At 34.4% G+C, this 21,561-nt stretch overlaps 1 protein-coding gene across 2 annotated transcripts in view; it reads left to right on the top strand.

Moving 5' to 3' along the window:
* Positions 1-2,747: 2,747 nt before the first annotated feature.
* LOC139487087 (interferon-induced very large GTPase 1-like) overlaps positions 2,748-21,561 on the top strand; it is a 113,958-nt gene continuing 95,144 nt past the window's right edge. The window contains exons 1-3 of one of the 2 annotated variants that reach the window (XM_071272092.1): positions 2,748-3,642; positions 16,877-17,075; positions 18,061-18,363. In XM_071272092.1, coding sequence (XP_071128193.1) covers positions 3,619-3,642; positions 16,877-17,075; positions 18,061-18,363 — 526 coding nt within the window. In that variant the 5' untranslated portion in view covers positions 2,748-3,618. The remainder of the gene's footprint in view (positions 3,643-16,876; positions 17,076-18,060; positions 18,364-21,561) is intronic. The other variant, XM_071272093.1, reaches the window with a different exon arrangement.

The following is a 21,561-nucleotide window of genomic DNA, read 5'->3' as shown; positions in this document are numbered from 1 at the left end:
GACGACACAGATTTTCAAATTACTGTGACTAAAACAAATCGTCCGGTTAAAATGGAAATGAACAGTTTGAAGATAAATATTCTAAAGCTCAGGAATGAAATAGCCTTGCTGGAAAAGAGATTGTCAACAAAAATTCCAGAAATGGCGATTTGGCTTTATCCTTAGAAGTCAAAGAAGAATAGATCAACAAAAAATTGAACACCTGAACAATTTATCATATTTTAAGGAGAACAGAATGACAAATTAGAAAAATTAAAGACGTTTTGCCGAATCACCTTTGTATTCCCTCCAAACATTAGTTGAAAGTGCCTACCGTGGAAACTGTTATACGAGAAGTGGCTTTGGTAATTATAAAATAGTGTCAGTTCTATATCCTTGAGACTCTAGGTCAGAGTCTAGTTGGATTGGAGGAGAGTTTTCATGGTTTATATTTCTGTTATTTTATCATATATATTTTTTTGATACTGTTTAACTTATTACAATCTTTCTTCATTCCAAATGGGCGTATGACTTCCATATGTCATCTTGTTTTATGCAATTATATTGCAACATTTAAGAACTTTTAATTGAACTGTGCCGTTGTTATTGTTTTATGGACTTCCATATTTCATCTTGTTTTATGCAGTTATATTTATTTAGTTATGATTCGAGACATTAATAACATATTGTCAGTGAGGATTTCCGAACGATAATATACGGACCCGTATTGCTACATTTAAGGACTTTCTGGCAGACTGTGCCGTTGTTATTGTTTTATGGACTTCCATGTATATGTAATTTTGTTTAATGTAATTATATTGATTTGGTTTGGCATCAGTAGAACATTGAAAGCACAACATGTGATTTCATATTTATTCAAATTTACCGCTAGTTCTTCCGCGTTGTTAAATTACAATAGGTCAGTGGAATCTGTTTCTGTTATGATTTTTTGACGATATGCAGATAATCTTAATCCTTCTTTTTGAACGAAATGCAAAAGATGTGTCCACTCTTCGTGGCGTCATCAGGCGTGTTGGTCTTTTTTCATGACGTAATAGGAATTTTAGAGGAAAAAAACCCGTCATAATCGAATATTGACCGAACAGAACTGAGATCAAACGTACCACACGTTGATTTCATTAGAATAATCGATATTACAGAAAAAGGATTATTCGAGCAAGAATTCGAGAAACTGTAATATCGGTTTAAAATGAAATTATCAAATATATCAGTACAAGGAGAAAGGCTTGTGATTTAAATAAAATTTCTTTATGTTATGCATATAAACAACAAAAAGATACATAATCATGTTTAGGAACTTGTTAAACGAATATGTACCCCAAGAATTGCTGAGATATAGGGAATGGTAATTTTGGATCTTTTTCGAAATGGCAGACAACAATTGCAAAAGTGGGACGACCGTTTGGCAGTACTGGAACGATGTCCATTCAAAATAGAGACGTTATTTCCGGTGCTTCGTGTAGACAGTACCATGCTCATTACACGTTAAGAACCCTTACAACAGCTCTTTGAGGGTTCTGTTGATAGCCTGTTGCAAGGCCAAATTGCTCCTCCTTTCCAATAATGCCTCAATGTCAATGGCATTCCAAATTACCCCGTCCTTCATTCCGAACGATCTGTGTTAAGAATCTACCTATTGTGTTTGTTGTTACATTTTTCCGTCCTGAATATGCATGCACTATCTACCACTGGACGTAAACAACGGTACAATCAATCAGTAAATGAAAGGTTTTTCTGTGATTTATTTGTGAAGAATAGTCAGACAAGATAACTAATCAATAAATCGCTTTATGCAATATCGTCCTACAAATCAGTTGGATATTCATTGAACGAAAACAAAAGACAATTCACTCTTATTATAGAGTCGAGAAAGTCATTATTAATACAAAAACGGTGACGTTACGAATCAAAAGTGACGTTCAGCTGTTTTTGCAATATTCTCGATGTTACCGATTTAAAACTTTTGGTATGTAATGGATAAAACTCTGCTATGGCTTATAAAACATAAGCTGTGTATTTATAATCATATATCTCTTTATGTCAGAAACAAATTCAGTTCACAACCTGAATATTGGTCAATTATCAGGAAGTTATAATCTTTATTAGTCTCATAATGTTCAGGATGTTTTGTTGTCAATATTATCTAAGTATTACACAGAAGGACCGAATATCAATTGCAAAAATCATTAACCGGTAAATCAAACATTTTCCCCATTTTGATAGTTTTGTATCGAAATAACAAAAAAAAAAATACAATACTAAAATTTAATTATGATCATCGTGGTGCATATTGCGATTAATTATTCAGTACAAGCGATGAAATCATGTAAATTTTACACAAAGCAACAATATTAAATTTAACCTTGCCATAAAAGCGCGAGGTTTGGCTAGCCACAAAACAAGGTTCAACCCACCGTTTGTTCTTAAAATTTCCTGTACCAAGTCGGGAAATGGCAATTGTTATCTTATAGTTCGTTTCTGTGTATGTTGCATTGTCGTTTTTTTTTACACTTCGTTGTTTTCTTAATATAGTTGATGTGTTTCATCGGTTTAAGTTTGTAACCTCGATTTATTATCTCTCAATCGATTTATGACTTATGAACAGTGGTTTTCTACTGTTATCTTTATTTACCCTCAAACACCATTTGAATACATTTTCCTTGAATATTAACTTCCATACCGATTAAGCGGTTAACCGACAGATGCAGCAAATCATGTCACGACTTTAAAATCTTTTGGTACATATATATTCAACTAGACCGATTGTGAATTATAGATTACACAACTACAATGTGTTACTGCATTATTCCACTCAAAACAGTTAAATTTTAATATTTGAAGCGCGAGGCTGTCGAGAGTGGAGAAATATCATAACACACGAGTTGTAGCGGTGAAATCTGTTTCTCTAATGATTTGTATCCTTCCTTTTCAAAGATTAGAAGAAAGTTGTGTACTTTTTATGTGATGTCATCAGACATGGTCGCCTTCATTCATGACGCCACAATTAGGAAAACTAAGAAGAAACCAAGAAAATTTAACGTCATAATTAAATTTATACCAATCATTTGCCGAGAACAGATTTTTCACTAGCAAGGATAAATATTTTTCTCACATCGATCAAGAAATGTGAAAAAAACCGCAAAAAATAGAGAAACGATGTTTATCCATTCGATATCCGAAAATTTTTTAACAGTCCATTACTGGTCATTATTTAAACGCAAAAACAAAAATGCCGAGATCTTTTACAGTTCATCCATTAAATCTTGTAAACCAGTATTTTTATACATATTCAAATGTGTGGACCTGATTCTTTCGAAGTGATAAAAGTTTAAGCATATACAAAAATGTACCTCATTACAACCAGATTAAAAAGATTGTTTTGAAAGAAACATTATGATAGCTTATGTATTTCGAAACATTTAAACCAACATTGTTTTTTTCGTCACGCAGTGATCAGTACATTGTGTTGTTTACAATATAGCGAGTTATATTTTTTATTGTCATATTAATCTAGTACATGTTGACAGCCATACGATATATTTAATTTAGAAGTCGATTTTAATGCGTGTGCTTGAATGGAATTTATGTGTTTGTGGTAAACAATAATGTTCTATAGAAATGCATTTACAGAAAATAGTACATGTAAGTAATGTTTAAACAAAAAATCGTTTAAAATTGATTAGAATAAAGTACATTATTATAAATAAATTTGTTATATATTTAGATCACTTAAAGAAAGTTAATATGTGTTTAAACAAATTGTTTGCTTTATACAATATTAAACGTGATGTACCATGCAGTCAATCGTAATGATATTGATGTCCGTCACGGTTGCAAAAGCTTTATTAAATCCCTTATCTTTATGCGGTTATGTAATCGATACCATTCATGGTTGCATATAATATATTGTATATATATCCTGATCGTGTCTTTATATCATGTCACGTACCGATTTGTTTTTATAATAGAGCAAAATTTATTGGTATAGCTGCATGTATAGACAGGTACAATTTTTGGTTAATTGTAGAATAACACAACTCATTTATCTAATGTTGTTTATGATTGAAATACATAGTGAAATGTAATTCTGAGATATTACCCTGCTAAGACTGATCATGCAATTTGGTGTGGTAGTTTTTAGGTTTCAACACTTTTACCACTATTAAGCCTATCGAGTCGACATTGTAATTTATATTGATATGTATAATGTAGTTATATTAACAATAACAAATAACGATTATTTGCAATACTCATAGAAGAACACCCTATAATAATATACTGAACGAATAACAATGAAATGAAGAACAACGATCAAGAGTTGTTGACGTATTTTTTAAACTATGTTGAAGTCCTTTCCTTAATCACAAAGTGATTAAAAATTGACATAGAGTTGTCTCTCTTTGTCAGTTGTGAATTGTAATGCACAAATACCTAAATTAAAATAGTACAGACTTTCTGTATATTATACTCATGTGTGTAGAGGTTCCATCCTCTGTTTTTCATTTATAACTTTTACAACTTATAAAAAAAAAATAATTCTAATCACACATAAATTTTATTACACCAACTTGTATTTACATTTTCATGACTAAAATATACATTTTTACTTTGTAGCATTACTTTGGCTACAGAGTATTCTATAATATTTTGTTGAGGTGCCAGGGTGTCTACCGATAACCTATATACAATGGCTATCAGCTGACCTATGTTAACATGGTGTCATAAAACCCGTGGTAGTTAAACACGGTTACACCACCACCTACCATGGGGAGTGACCGGAGAAAATAATTCGTATTACCAATGCTCCAGTTATAAATGCCCCACCTGTTGGCAGGTGTAGGCCTCCCCTCTATAAGATGAGGTGGGTGAGGTCCCAGAGTTACCCATCTGTAGACCCAACCGTTACCATTAACCACATTTTCCAAACCTGCAAATTGTAGAACTTGTCAGGCCCAGAGCATTGACCGAGTGATATAATATCTCAATCACTACCAGTCTTCCTGGACCTCTCCACTTCAAAATTGACTCTGCGCCTAAGGATAGTAGAAGAAAATTAATTTCTTGATGAATAACATTGTTAAAAACTATAAAGCTAAACTTAAATCATTCTGGTAGCTTACTAAGTAACGGAAATGTCCAAATCAAAGAAACGCACGTTTACTCCAAACTATCCTTTATTGGACCAATACCATGGAGGAACTGTTTGGATACTGGTTACCATAATATTGAACCAAATAAAGCAGCAAGAGCCTGAAAATATGAAACAAAAACAGCAGCAACTATTCTTATTTGGGAGGGTGGGCGGGTTTTAACTAATTTCTGCAACACCTGCTTTGTTGTCGACAGTAAATCAACAAGTGCGCGATACGGGAATTCCATAATTCAAATTCCACCTGAGAGCACCATCTATGGCCATGCCAAATATGGCAATGAGCTTCAGGCTGTAACACCCACACACCCACACAAATATTTGATTGAGTTAAACCAGATTATTGAAAATATAAAAAATTGATAATCTTTATTATATATTCAACCTATAGCTGTACAATTATGTAACCTATAGGAATGCTACAAGAGTATAAATCCAAATAACCGAAAATGATACCATAGTTATCTATGGTATAATTTTCGAAATAATACGATGTTTATGCTGTATAAAGTAAAATCACAAAAATACTGAACTTAGAGGAAAATCAATTATGGTCTTCGAAAAGAAAAGGAGAGATAGGTAGACCTGACGTTGGCCTCTTGAATTTTTAACACAAGAACAACCGAGTCAGTGTGGGGCCACTAAGCTAAACTGCCCGCTTTGCACCAGCCGATTTAAATGAATGCCTAGGGTGGGAATCGAACCAACGTACACCAACTCCGTTGTCCTATATTTTAAAACAAGAAACAAATCCCTCTCAAAACAACTAAACCAAACGAATAGTTTAAAAATTATATTTAATATTATATATATATTTTGAAAATATAAGTTGATTTTCAGTTATTGAAATATATACATGTACCTAGATTGTATCACCATAAGCTCCACTGTACAGCTAGTGTTTAGATTTAAATTTGCAGAGTCTTTTTTTTAAGAGGGATGGAAAAGCGGGCACCCCTTTTAAGGACCTTCATATATGATAAATACATTCGCCTTTTTATAACAACATAAATGTTGGAACGTTAAAATTTGATGCTACTGGTTACTCAAAATGAACTTTTTGTATAAATTACCTATGATCAACATGTGATTATAATCGTAATCGTGATAATTTGGGGTCATATCTATTATTCATGATTTTTTTTGATACTATTGCAGTTTGAAAATTTTGTAATTCACATGGTTGCAGAAGGAGTCATAAACCTTATGAAATTAATTTCCTCGTTTTTAATAAAAACGATTAAACATTTCGACCATTGAAATAAAAAAAAAAAAACTAACCCTTAATCTGGATTCCAGAGAGCTTCCTAATATCAGAAAATCTGTGACTTATCTTGCATCCATTTCCAGAAAAGTTAATTCCTTCTGTTCACCATATGTTTGTCTAGATCTGTAACGTTATCTGCCACCAATGTAAATGAGCATTCCTTCGGTGTCGAAAAGTCAGGTCTTACTGACATATCTGCGGTTTCAGAATCCCGTGCTTATTAAAGAAAGTATGCAGAGATTTGTGTGTAAGGCCCGAAAAGGGTTATTTAGTTGACCTTAACAAAGTTTAGCATTAAAAGATGCTATAGGTGAAAACAGATATTTCATATTTTTGGAAAGTTTTGTGGTGTTTCGTAAATTATACCATAGTTTTTGTTGAAATCTCCCGGCAACCTCACTCGACCTTCGGTTTCGTGAGGTTAAGGCCTGGCCTTTCAACAAAAGCTATGGTATACTTTACGAAACACCACAAAACTATCCAAAAGATATGAAATATCTCGAATTTAACACATTTGTTCAATGCACTAGGTACGAGAAGACAGTTATTTCGTAGTGCATTTCTTTTAGACTATAAATGAAAATAAACAAACAAAAAAAACACCTGTGCTTTCTCAAAAATATCTTTACAGTGTGTTGTACTACTTTTGTGACAAATTATGTCAAAATTATAGAAAACTTCGTTAGTTCTATCTCAAAATATTAACAGTTTTATGTTGAGGGGGTCTTGAAATATTTTGATAGCTTCTAAAATGCTTATTTCTATTTACATTTTTCAACTGTACCAAAATCACTATTTTACTTAAGAATTCATGACCAAATATTTTTTTACAGTGTAATTTCATCGCCTACTTGCTATTTGAGGCATAGCACATAAAGAAATTAAGGAGTAGGTTCAGTAAGACCCCTTTTTGGCCCCAAAATATAGCAGTTTTACAAAGTTGTGAAAATGTCATCTTTTATCTATTTATTGGAAAGCAGAATGCTTCTGCTACATAAATATGGGCTGTTTTTGACAAGACAATGCCCATATATCGGGTAATAGCATCATTAAGTCGTGCTTATTACTGAAATCTTAGTTAAATTTTAGACGGTTTTCGTCTTAAATGAAAGTGGCCGCATTCGTGTTCATTCATAATATTGAAATGCAAGTCGTATTTAATGATAATACATAACATATATAAAGATTGAGGATGAACACGAATGCGGCCACTTTCATTTTTTACAAAAACCATCTGAAAAGTGACGTTTTTTTGCATATTTGATAGATTTTTAATATTTAAGCTTGAATCGGAGCGTTTTAAATGACTAAAATAGTTAAAATCTTTCACATAAACTAATTGAATCAATTGAAATAGACACTTAAGTGTTTAAAAAGTGTCCAAATTCTTTCGTTAGATGAACCTGAAATTAAATGCCAAAATCGGCCCTTACCGGACCTACTCCTTTGTATTTGTAATAAAAAGGTATTGTTGTAACTTAATTGACAAGTACAACACGGTCCACGCTAGGGACTGTATTCGAAAATCAAAAGATCATAACTGTTTTCCCGGACCAATAGGAGTCTTTGTTATCAAACACGTACACCACACGTAGTTCACACCGTGCCTGCGATGGTCTATTATTTGTTCTTCCACCGTTGATAGTTCACCATCTTTGAACATACATTGTAAACATGGAAATATAAGTATCTGAAACAGACAAATCAGTACCGTTTTAATTTCGATATTACATGATATGGTTTCGTATTGACTTGATATAGTTTTTTCATTACTTAATATGGTTCTGCCATTACTCGATTTGGTTTCACCATTATTTAATGTGGTTATGTCATAAAGCAATGTGGTTTTAAAATTAATTGATGTGTATGTGACATAACGTAATGTAGTTGTTTCATTACATGATATGGTTTTGTTATTTCGTAATGAAGATTTGCCAATTCTTTATATGGCCTAAACATTACGTAATGATGTTTCAAAATTGTTTTGACGATTTTACACTGATTGTTTTTTTAGACAGAAGTGAAAATTTAACACAAAATTGACCTTTGTGTTAGATTTTCACTTCTGTGTAACAAAACTAAATTTTGTCTACACAAAAATAAACACAAAATTGAATTTTGTGACAAATTCTCAGTTTTGTATGCAAATTAGTTCACAGAATCCAAACTAAACTAATTTGCATACACAATTGAAATTTAGGTAAAATTAGGTAACAAAAGTAAAGTCTGTGTTACAAAAATGAATTTTGTCATGACAAAAATAACTTTTGTCCACTAAAAGATAATTTTGTATGACAAAAGTTAAATTTGTAGTATGCTACAAATTTTATTAAACTGAACTAATTTTTGTTGAACAAAACTCACTTTTGTCAGTACAAAATTGAATTTCGAGTACAAAACCACAAGAGTCCCAATCGGCGCCCCGTATCATGTGTGTCATATTTGTTTTTCGTAGATTTTTTAGCTATTAATTAGAGCGTTAGTTTTCTCATTTGCATTGCTTCACATTTTCACGTAGTGGTCTTTTGTGGCCGACTATACGGTGTGTTGAATGCTGTTCGACTGCCTATGATTGCTTGCATCTACTGCATTTAAACTATGGTGGATAATTTTATCATTAGCAATCACACCACATCAAACTTTATTTCAATTTCTATGTTGTGTTGTGTATGCTGTAAAATTGTCTATCTTTTGTACGCAAAAGCCCTTGATCCGCGATAAAAAAAACAATAGAACTCATATTAGATAACTCGAATTTCAACTCTTAACCTTAATCTAAATGAGACTCAAATAAGGGTTTACCTCGAACTCCACGTCAAAAGGTGACTCAAATTCAAAGTTGAAGTCGAATTGTAATTCGGAACTCTATCTTTAAATGTGACTCAAACTCGAAGGTCTCCTCGAAACGTGATATGTGGTTGAGAGTCGTCTCATTGGCAATCATACCACATTTCTTTATTTCTATATAAAGTTTTTTTAATGCATTAAATATTTTCGAATTAAACTGTTTTGACATGATAAATTTGTAAACCACTACACTACGAATTGTTATAAAACTTGTACAGGAGTTATTCTTTAGGATCAAGATAAAAGCATCTACAGAAACGAACTTTTCCCCGTTAAGTGTACCGGTTAATGTAAAGTCAGCCAACATTACGCATTTACACTGACAGCAGAATTATGAGGCTAGATACATCTTAATTTTGTCTGTCGTTCCCCTTTTTCATATCAAATAACCGAACAACAACTTGAACTTCAATTTGAACTTTAATTTGATGGATAGCGGTACTCATCTAAAGCACATTACACAAACGAAATATGCATGATATGGAAATCGGTCTAAAAATAGAACATATCTTTTCCAAAATGGTCACGTGGTTTTACCTCGTAGTAGTTATGATATAACCACATCACATACTGAAACAAATCATGTAGTGTAAAATCGTGAAATTTTGAAACATCATTTCGTAATGTTAAAGCCATATAAAGAATTGAAAAATCATCATTAAGAAATAACTAAACCACATCATTGTCACATTCCGTAATATTGACATATCATAACCGGATACGATCCGGATCTTATTGTTATGTATTATGATACTCTCCTGTATAGAAGGTCAATAAATATAGTTTGTTTTTGTCCACATGTCTTCGTATATATTGAACATGGTGTCAGACTGAACCATAGCCTATCTTTATGAAAATAAGCCATCCGTAGATGAAAGCAATCTTAAAAGTTGCATGAACAATCCAGCTACCTAAAAATATCATAATCAGGGATACACTATCAGGATCTCAACCTAAAATGGACGGGAAGCGACAGACCTACTGACCGCTTGGAAATCTTTCCAACAACATACAGAATTTTGGTTCGCGGGACCTCTAGCTAAAACTGCCGAAGCACAAAAATGTAACAATCGGATAGGCAACAAAGGTAGGGACATAAACTCAACCTGGTATCTCTCGGAAGATGACAAAAAGAAACTCGAAGTGCACTATCAGATCTTTGAAAAACACGTCCGCCCTAAATCAAACAAGATCTATTCACGATACAAATTTTTAAGCCGTGTACAAAAAGACATTGACCCCTTCGAAGAATATCTCACCGACCTCAAAATATTGGTTACAGATTGTGGATATGCGACTCCAGAGGAAATGGTACGTGATGCTATTGTATTTGGAACTAAAGACCACAAAGTTCGGGGAAAATGTATTACTGAAGGGTCCGAACTCTTAGAAAAGGCTTTAAATTTCGCAAGAACTTATGAACTTTAAAAGGCACCACTTAAAACTGGAAAGCGAAGATAAAACAATTAACATGTTAAACAAACAAGGATCAAGATCATCAGGTTAAAAGTATGGCAATAGTTATCAAAGGTACCAGGATTATAATTTTGTACGCCAGACGCGCGTTTCGTCTACATAAGAATCATCAGTGACGCTCATATCAAAATATATATAAAGCCAAACAAGTACAAAGTTGAAGAGCATTGATGATCCAAAATTCCAAAAAGTTGTGCCAAATACGGCTAAGGTAATCTATGCCTGGAATAAGAAAATCCTTAGTTTTTTCAAAAATTTAAAGTTTGGGAAACAGGAAATTTATAAAAATGACCACATTATTGATATTCATGTCAACACCGAAGTGTTGACTACTGGGCTGGTGATACCCTCGGGGACGAAACGTCCACCAGCAGTGACATCGACCCAGTGGTGTAAATAGTTATCAAAGGTACCAGGATTATAATTTTGTACGCCAGACGCGCGTTTCGTCTACATAAGACTCATCAGTGACGCTCATATCAAAATATTTATAAAGCCAAACAAGTACAAAATTGAAGAGCATTGAGGATCCAAAATTCCAAAAAGTTGTGCCAAATACGGCTAAGGTAATCTATGCCTGGAATAAGAAAATCCTTAGTTTTTTTCAAAAATTTAAAGTTTGGGAAACAGGAAATTTATAAAAATGACCACATTATTGATATTCATGTCAACACCGAAGTGTTGACTACTGACAATACACACCACAAAGGGGACCACCTCAAATAATGAGGGGCAATCACCCAATTTCGCAAACAAATGTAAAAACTGTGGCGATAAACACGAGCGTAGGAAATGTCCTGCATTCGCTAAACAGTCCAACAAATGTCATATATACAACCACTTTGCTTCCGTCTGTCTGTCAAACAAATCATCAAAGAAAATGCACACTTTAGACATATGCAGTGAATCTGATGACGATGAAATTTGTCTAGCAACAATTGATAATCAAGAATTAAATACCGATGAATGGACCGAAACAATCAACGTCAACGACGTACCAGTTAAATTTTAGCTATACACAGTTGTAAAGTGTAACGTTCTTTCCCTAAACTAACTGAAAACCATTTGTTCGCATCTTATCATCACTAAACAAGTATCGCCACTCCGTTCATACTCAGGACACATCGTTGACACTGTTGGAGTAATCAATCGTAGGTGTAGTTATAAATGCCAAGATCATGCCGTGAAATTTCACATTGTAGACTTTAATGTACAATCTGTCATAGGTGCCAAAACGTGCGAAGCGATGAAACTCCTAACGCGTATACATTCAATCACTAACACTAGCAATTCGCACGAAACGACAAAACCATTTTTACCAGAAAATATGGAACAAGAATAAGGAGATTTATTCACAGGCCTAGGATGTGTACCAGGGACACATACGATACGTACCAACAAAACCGTAGCACCAGTTGTACACGCACCGCGTAAGATACCCATAGCTATCAAAGACAAAGTCAAAGCTGAACTTGATCGTATGGTAGACATTGGTGTAATCTTCAAACAACAAGAACCTACAACTCAATGGTTACTGTCATTAAACCAAACGGCAAAATTTGAATCTGCATTGATCCACGTGATTTAAGCAAGGCAATTTTACGTGAACATTATCCGTTAAAACCGTAGAAGAAGTTATCTCGCAAATGCCGAACGCTAAAGTATTTAGTAAACAGGATGCCACCAGTTGGTTTTGGCATATTCAACTAGACGAACCTAGCTCAAACTAGACGATCCTAGCTCAAACTAGATGAACCTAGCTCAAACTAGACGAACCTAGCTCAAAGCTTTGCACATTTAATACACCATTTGGATGTTATAGATTTGCTCGCTATCCCTTTGGAGTAAATTCAGCATCGGAAGTATTCCAGAAAATTGTGTCTGAAATGGTATCCGACATAGAAGGAGCAGAAGCGATTATCGATGACATTCTTATTTGGGGATCAGACCAAAAAGAACATGATATGCGTCTTAAACAGGTTCCAGACAGAGCGCGAGAATACAGCTTAAAACTCAGTGCCGGAAAATGAGAGATCAATAAACCGGCAGTAACATACGTTGGTCACCGTCTAACAAGTGAAGGCGTGGAACCAGACCCAGAAAAAATCCGTGCATTCAATAAAATGTCGAAACTGGAGTGCGTCAAGGATCTGCAAACCTTCATGGGTTTTATTCAGTATCTTGGCCAGTTTATGACAAATATGTCAATAGTTAGTGCACCGTTAAGAACACTATTAGAGAAAAACACAGCATGGCACTAGGATGAAAAAAAAAAAAAAAACAACTTTCAAAATTTGAAAGAAATGGCAACAAATGCACCACTGCTGCAATACTACAATCGGAACAAACCGCTTACACTCAGTGTTGATGCTAGTTCAAAAGGACTTGGAGCTGTACTGAAACAAAATCAGAAACCAGTTGCGTATGCCTCACGTGCTCTTACTCAAACACTACAACAATATCCGCAGATCGAGAAAGAAACTCTTGCAATTGTTTATGGATGTAATAAATTCCATGAGTACATATATGGTCGCCGAGTTCAAATAGAGACAGACCATAAACCGCTCCAATCAATCCTCCTGAAACTGCTTCACCAAAAACCGCCTAGATTACAGAGACTTTTAATACGTTAAAAAAGTATGATCTTAAAGTTGTCTATAAACCAGGCAAAGAGATGTATCTAGCAGATAATCTCAGTAGATCGTTCCCAAAAGAAACAAAGGAAGTACTAGTCCCTGACTTACACGTGAATGACATTCATTTGATATCATACTTGCCAATTGCACCAGATATGTATGCTAAATTTCAGAAGGAAACTGCAAATGATGAACAGCTTCAGGAATTACAAGATGTCATATTTAATGGATGGCCAAATGAAAAAACTGAACTTATACACTCTTTGAGGCCATATTGAACCTACCGTGATAAACTTTCAGTCATTGATGGACTATTGTACAAGTCAAACAAAGCTATTGCACCAAAAGCGATACAAATTGAAATGTTGGACAAAATACAAGAATCACATCTTTGAATCGTAAAGTGCAAAAGCCGTGCACGTGATGTTCTATTCTGGATCGGCATGAGAAAAGACATCGAGGACAAAGTTAAAGCATGTGGACTTTGCGCTCAACATCAGTCTCTAAACGCAAAGGAACCGATGTTAATGCCGGAAAAACCTGAAAGACCCTGGTCAAAAGTTGCAACCGACTTATTTGAATACCATACACAACATTATCTATTAGTAGTAGACTACTATTCAAAGTAGCAAGAAGTTATAAAACTAGACAATGAAACTAGCAAAAACACCATTGATTATTTAAAAGGACTAATGTCAAGATTTGGATATATTGACGAATTAGTTTCTAACAATGGTCCTCAGTTTTCTTCATTAGAATTTAAATGATTTGCTACCGAATATGGATTTAAACATACTACGAGCAACCCACACCATGCTCAGTCGAATGGACAAGCAGAAAGAAGTTTTCAAACCATCAAGAATTCGAAGCTAATTATGAAATCGAAGGATCCGCACAAAGCTCTTTTAGACTATCGAAACACACCTTTGGACATTGATCTTTCGCCAGCACAATTGTTCCTAAATCGGAGATTAAAAACATAAAAACCTATTTCATTACCGCTATTGATGCCACAAAACGTCAACAACAGTGAAGTTATAAAAAAACTCAAAATTCGTCAAAGGAAAGTTAAAATCAACTATTATAAACATTGTGGACCTGAATTGAAACAGCTAAAACAAGGAGACTCTATTTTAATGTACACAGATGGAAAATGGAAAGCAGGAAAAATAATTCAAAAACACCACACTCCTCGCTCCTATGTAGTACAATCTTCAGATGGCAGGCGTTACAGAAGAAACCGTAGGCATATTAGACCAACAGTTTACAATGAAAACAGAGTTGATAATGAACATTTCAAGAACAATCACAATTCAACTGTCCGTAAAACTGCAACTGTCTGTAACACTTCACAAACATTAGACCGCAGTGAAACCGTTGCGTCCGAGGAAAATGAAAGTATTGAACCATTTGAGTCACCCGTGAAAAGATCTGGAAAAACAGTAAAAGTGCCAACCAAATTAAAATTAAGACTATGTAAAATAATTTTGTTGAACTGTCAAGTAGATTTTATAAAGCATTTAGCTAGTTTTAGTTAGTTATCAGAAAAGACAGTATATAGACTTTAAGTTAAATTGGAAAAGAGACATTAATCTAGCCAGTATTAATTTCTAGTCAAAACCAATTCAGTATTAATTTTAACTGGGTAATACTCAAAATCATTTATTCATTAAATCATTTCATTTTCATTTCATCTTTTAGAAAAAGGGGATGTCAAAAACCGTAATAATGACATGATATCTTAACCGGATACGATCCGGACCTTATTGTTATGTATTATAATACTCTCCTGTGTAGAAGGTCAATAATTATAATAGTTTGTTAACATGTCTTCGTATATATTGAACAATTATGTAATGAAACAACTACATTACGTTATGTCACATACACATCAAGTAATGTTAAAACCACATTGCCAAATGACATAACCACATTAAATAATGGTGAAACCACATCGATTAATGGCAGAACCATATTAAGTAATGACAAAACTATATCAAGTCAATACGAAACCATATCATGTAATATCGAAATATCATTATGTAATGACTGACTTTTCCATATTTTTCATATCATGTAAAGACAAACTACCATCAAGTAATAATAGAACAACATTACGTAATACCAGAGTTCCACATAAGACAGCTGTGGCGTTCCATATAAATTCGTAGTCAATGTAAAATAATATTTATGGCAATAAGATGTACCACAAATGATACCAAATTTATTCACCTACCACTAACTGTTCTCCTTAAACTGACCTAATAACAAACTGATAAATGAGAATAAAACAACAATAAAAGGTTTTCGACTGAGGGTACCTAAAAATTGTAAACACAGAACATCTCATAGAGTTGTTAGCATGCATACTTACCCGACCTTCCGAATTTACAAGACCATCAGCTGAAACAAAAACCTTAGATTACTGATCGAAGCAGAAAGGACTTAGCCAGAAATGGGTAAAGTTCAGGGTAAATAATCATAACTGGACACTCTATTTGACTTGATCAATAATCATTTTTTAGATTGTCTAAAATCTAAAATTGTCCGACTAAAAAAACCAACAGGGAACCCACAAAGTTCCACTACATCAATTACATGAGAGGAGAAAAGAGACAAGAAAATAAGAAATAAGTACTCTTTTCGTTAGGTAATTTTTAAAAAAGTATGATGAAAATCTCCCAACTGTATACTGAGTGCATAAAATAGTTAGTAAAGGTATAAGGATTATAATTTCTCACGCCAGACGCGCGTTTCGTTATAAGACTCATCATAAACTTCACTAACAACCTAACTACAACCCTTTCTACAATAAAGTATTGCCTTCAGAATCGAAATAGTGATGCAATATATTCTACTTACGATATCTAACAGATATGCATTATTACAATTTCTGATGATCTGCTGACAAATCTTTAATCACAAAATGTCAACAAATTTGCAGAAATATCAATACCTTTGATTTTTCTCCGGTGACTACTTCATCCATTGTTGATACAAATTCCTTGTTTTGGGACAAGCAAACTCTTATACGTTATGTTGGTAGGATCTGATAATCGAGCTTTGTTTCGCTCTTTTGTTTGAAAGAGAGTGCATATATTTGTTGTTTGATGATAGTGTTTGAAAGATTGATTAATCTTTTGTGTGTTCATTGGCAAATATCATATGCATATCCGGATAATAACATGGTCAATTGATATGAATAATGACTTTGCTTTGTATCAATATGTTCAATCGGATTTTTGAGCGCAAGTTCACTCGGTCACAGCAATCCACAGAAAGACATGCTACTCTACCTAAACAATATTGTTTTGTTATACTTAATGCAAACACAAACAATCTGTTTACAGAGTTACTAGTATTCAGAATAAATGATAAATTTATGATAGTTTTATCCAAATCATATTATTTTCGTTGTAATTTTAATTATTGAAAGATTGGTGTTGGTTACATTTATAGGTATAATAAAACTATTTCAGTTTTCGTTTTTTTTTCTTAAAGTTATGGTGTGTATTCATGGTGAGTCATAAAGCAGTGGGATATGAACTCAAGTGCCCTGAGAGTTTACACAGAGCACACAGGATAAGAATAATATGTAAAGAAATATCCTCAAAGTATGAACATTATTCTTGTTTGTATAACATGTTTGAGAATACATACGATGAATCGTGCTCAGAGGCACCAGATTTTGTACGACCAGGCAAGTATGATAATTGATTTAAGACAAACAAGTTACAACAGTATAGCAATCAAACGAACCAAAATCATAAATTCACCCAGGTCTTGAAAAAGGTAAAAGACCGATAAAAAAACTAAAATAAACAAAGTAAACAATAACAACAACATTGCACAAAAGTATCAATCTTATTATATAATAATTTATTAGCCTCCTACTGGAGAGTATGTAACAAAGCAAAGACAATTACATTTCATCATATACAAACAACACGAGTTATGATTTACACAGAGACAGTCAATAAAGACGGAATCACGACGAAAAGTTCAATTATTTACATATGTTCTTTACAGTTTGAAGATAGTTTATGTACTACTAGCAGCAGTTGCGGTTCTGTAACAATTTTCAAGAATTGTAAATAAAATTTACACACATGAAATTAAATTTTTTACGTTCTTCATTTTGTAGATCAAAAATCGGTGTCACAGGCAAGAAAACAATTTAGCAAGTCATTGTCGGTCATATTTCCTAAGTGAACACTAAATGTAATCGGGTTTATGTCTATAACACTCCTCCAAAATTGATCTCGAGCATCAGCTGTATAGTCACATGATAGTGTTGCATGAGTACAAGGATTATCAAAAAGTTTACCACATTTCTTACATAACATTCTGTTGTTTGTAAGATCTCACGTATAAGACAGCACGTTGATGTTACAAAATGGGCCTGCATAAACATCAGTGGGTGACGTAGTGCTACTCTCCTCGCCGCATGCGGTACACAAAACGAGTGAATGTCTTTAAAAACGACAAAATCGGAATCCACTGTCATACGACGATGCCACTTTGCTACCTCAACCGGAAAAATTGACGACTTGACTACCGATTTCCAAGTTGCTGTACTTGGAAATTTTCCATCATTGAGAAACTGATCTAGATATTTCATTGTATTTAATTAAAAAAAAAACACTTTTTATTCAATTATTTAGATGATTTTTGTATTTTCGTAGGAGAAAAGTACGTCATAAGTGGCTATAGAAAAAACGTAAACTGTACTTCATCGAGATATCAACCATTCAAACTGTGGTCTAACTCACACAGTCAATGTGTATTTTCAAAATCACCTTGCAGTGAGTTTGGACAGCTTTTATATAGCAATGGGTCTACCACGAACGATACTGCTTGCAGATGTGACCACACACAAGGTTATGCTTTTCTCAAGAATCCGACAGATCCTTGTTATTGTGTACCGGATATAGAAGACTGCACTTGTTATAAAAAAACCTGTCCATACAGTTTTTCTCTAGTATCAGGTAGTTATGAATAAAAAAAGTTACGATCAATTAAAAAAAAAATGCAGCATATTATATAAAAATCAATACAAACCGAACCTGTCTACCGGGGCCAAAGAATAACAACCAATTACACAAGGTGTTGAACAACTGCAGGTCAACGTAAGAACTCTACGAACACACTTTTTTATTGAATAGTTATTCACATACATGTAATGCCTTGAGGAAACAAAATGCGTCAAAATTAAAACAAAACTGCACGTTCTAGTTTTCTCTGAATATATTAAACAAAACAAAAAGCGACAAGTGGCGAAAAAGCAACAATTAGTTATTTACAATATTTTGAAAAGAAAATTCAGGATTTTCTTGACTCAAACACATCAGTGAGTGCAGTGCCCCTTAACATTTCCTCAAACCTACAACATACCTGTAGCAGATCAGTGTAAGAAAATCAGTATATCCCAAATTAAAGGGTTAAAACAAACATGTTGCTACTTATATACATGTAGCACATTAGCGGTCTTTTGCAAAAGACGAAAAGGACCAGCAGTAGAGTAAGTGCAAGAAATTGCAAAGCCCAAATCAACGACAGAATGAACCTAGTTTAAAAAGACTAAAAGATCAGTCAGTACGCAATGCAATCTGAACATGCTAGGACAACTTATATCTTACAAGGATAAAAATGTACCACAATGAACACGAATTTAAATACTGTTGAATAAATGCAGCGAAAATTTAAAGTTTGAACAGAAAACCATTATAAAGTAATCACTAGTTTCTCAACCGCGCTGAAGTACGTCCATTATTCATTTTTCATTATTCAAAATTTAATAATGAATAATGAAATAGTTTACTATTCACTATTCAATGTTAAATAATGAATAAAGAAATAGTTTACTATTCACTATTCAATGTTAAGTAATGAATAATGAATAATGAAATAGTTTATGTTTCATTATTCAAGTTGAAGCGGTGAATAGAGGCTATTTGCCACTTAAATTTTTCTCTGGGATCCGGCCCCGTCTAGCCACCACAGAGGTTCAAAGTTGCCCATCTACGTATTTTCCATTCCAACCACACATTCGGTACTCTTCGGCATATCCCTACGGTAAAGTTCCGAACCGGACTTAGCTCATTTCAAAGGTATTGACCCAGGCTATTTCCCACTTAAATAGTTATGGGGATCCGGGCCAGTCTGGCTACTACTGAGGTTTAAAGTTACTGCACATTTACGTATTTTCCATTCCAACCACACATTCGGTGCTCATCGGCATATCCCAACGGCAAAGTTCCGAACCGGACCTAGCTCATTTCAAAGGTATTGACATAGGATATTTCCTATTAAAATATTTTTTGGGATCCGGGCCGTCTGGCCACCACAGAGGTTCAAAGTTGCCCTTTAAAGTAATTTCAATACCCAGACACCAAGTTCCTTTTTAATCACGTTTGTATCTTTATCACTTTGGTATAAATTTTATATATTACAGTCTTATAATATCAATATCGTCGGATTTTGGACATTGAAAGATTAAAAGACCAGGGGTCTCACCGTCACCTAAGCGGTCTCCGGTAGGTTTTCACTATACATTTCTTTTTCTTTTTTTGGGGGGAGGGTGCTTTACATAAATTGTTCTGGAACTAATTCATCATTTGTTCTTCATTTGATTATCATTTTATATTGTTACTGTTTCATTGCGTACATCGTTTTACGTGCTTCAGTTTTAGGAGTTTTATACAGGACAAAATTCGCTTTTGGAAACGCAAGTACAAGAGGAAAGCGGAATAGACAATTCCCACTTAAGTCACAGAGAAAAGGAACATGGCACCGGATGTTCTACTGTATGCCGTAAACGTAAAGGAGGGTCTGTCTCGCAAGACGTCCTTGTTGGATCGCATATCCGTGTCGAAAGGAGATTCTTCAATCAGAAGTACAACCATGGAGTTGGATCTTAGATCGCCGCGATCTCGTCGGAAACACCGCCTTATCTAGAATAGAAGCTGTGAAATACCCAGCCTCCCCTTGGACTACTTCTAAGTGGAACTTTGGAATGTTGTTATATATTTAGCATTTTTTTTTGTTTCTGATAATGGAATAGTGATGTCAGATAGACCTCAGACGGGGAGTGTTCTAAAACTAATTCATCATTTGATTATCATTTTATATTGTTAATGTTTCAATAGGGACATCGTTTTACGTGCTCCAGTTTAAGGAGTTTTATACAGGACAGTGTAGGAATCCATGTTACTTTCCCCTCTCTTCTGAGAGATGAAAACTGATCAGCAGGCCGTGTGCACAACTGCAAGGAACATTCAGCGGACACGTTGTCCATAGGAACAATTCGTGGCTTACCACAGCTTTTTCACTTTTGGATTTGTAGTAAAATAAAAGTCAGACCCTGATTGTTTTATCCTTACTTAAACCCAGTCATCTTGGTTACACTCACTGGTCCAGCCAGTACAGTGAAAAAGCTACAACTTGCCTGTTGGTTTTCTTGGATAACGTACGCCACTCTACGACAGTCAACAAACTAACAACGTTGAACAAACATTGTCTACAAATTATTGATTTACATCATGGATCCAAGTCACATGGAACAGCAAGAAGAGGTTCAACCCCCGGAGGGAGATGTCACCGAAGAATCAGAAGAAATCCGTCTGAAACAACAAATTTAGATAAAAATGCCGAAACTAGGCGAGTGCATGAACTTACCGAAAAAGGACAGGGAACTTTTATAGAAAAACGTGACACATTTTATCACGACTTAGAGGCCCTATGGTCAAACCTAGAATCTCGGTTACTAGAAGCTTCCTAACGACCTCCAGCACAAGATAAAACTGTACAAGCCTACACTAATTATCGCAGGCTCACAGACGAGTACTTGAAATTTCTCAAAAATACAAAAACGTTAGACAGCCTTCATCACATTGATACGTGCAAATTCTCAACGGATATCCTAAGTCGACCTGGCAATTTAAACTTTGCACGAGCATCGCCTTACCTTGAGAAACGCTAAATCAACAGAAACGAGGACATCTAAGGGCAAGACTAACTCGCACAGTGGGAGCTCAAACGTCTCTGACATGTCAAGCCTAGCAAGGAGAAAGCGTGCGAAGGCAGAGTCCGCTAGAGCAAAGACACCCTTTGCCGAGCAAGAAGCTGCCCTCCTAAACCAGGAGGCCGTTTTACAGGAACAGACCCTATACAGACAAACAGAAATC

This window comes from Mytilus edulis, chromosome 8, assembly GCF_963676685.1.
Source record: "Mytilus edulis chromosome 8, xbMytEdul2.2, whole genome shotgun sequence".
NCBI lineage: Eukaryota > Metazoa > Mollusca > Bivalvia > Mytilida > Mytilidae > Mytilus > Mytilus edulis.
The sequence above is the reverse complement of the archived record's forward strand: the minus strand, read 5'-3'. Positions and strand labels throughout refer to the sequence as shown.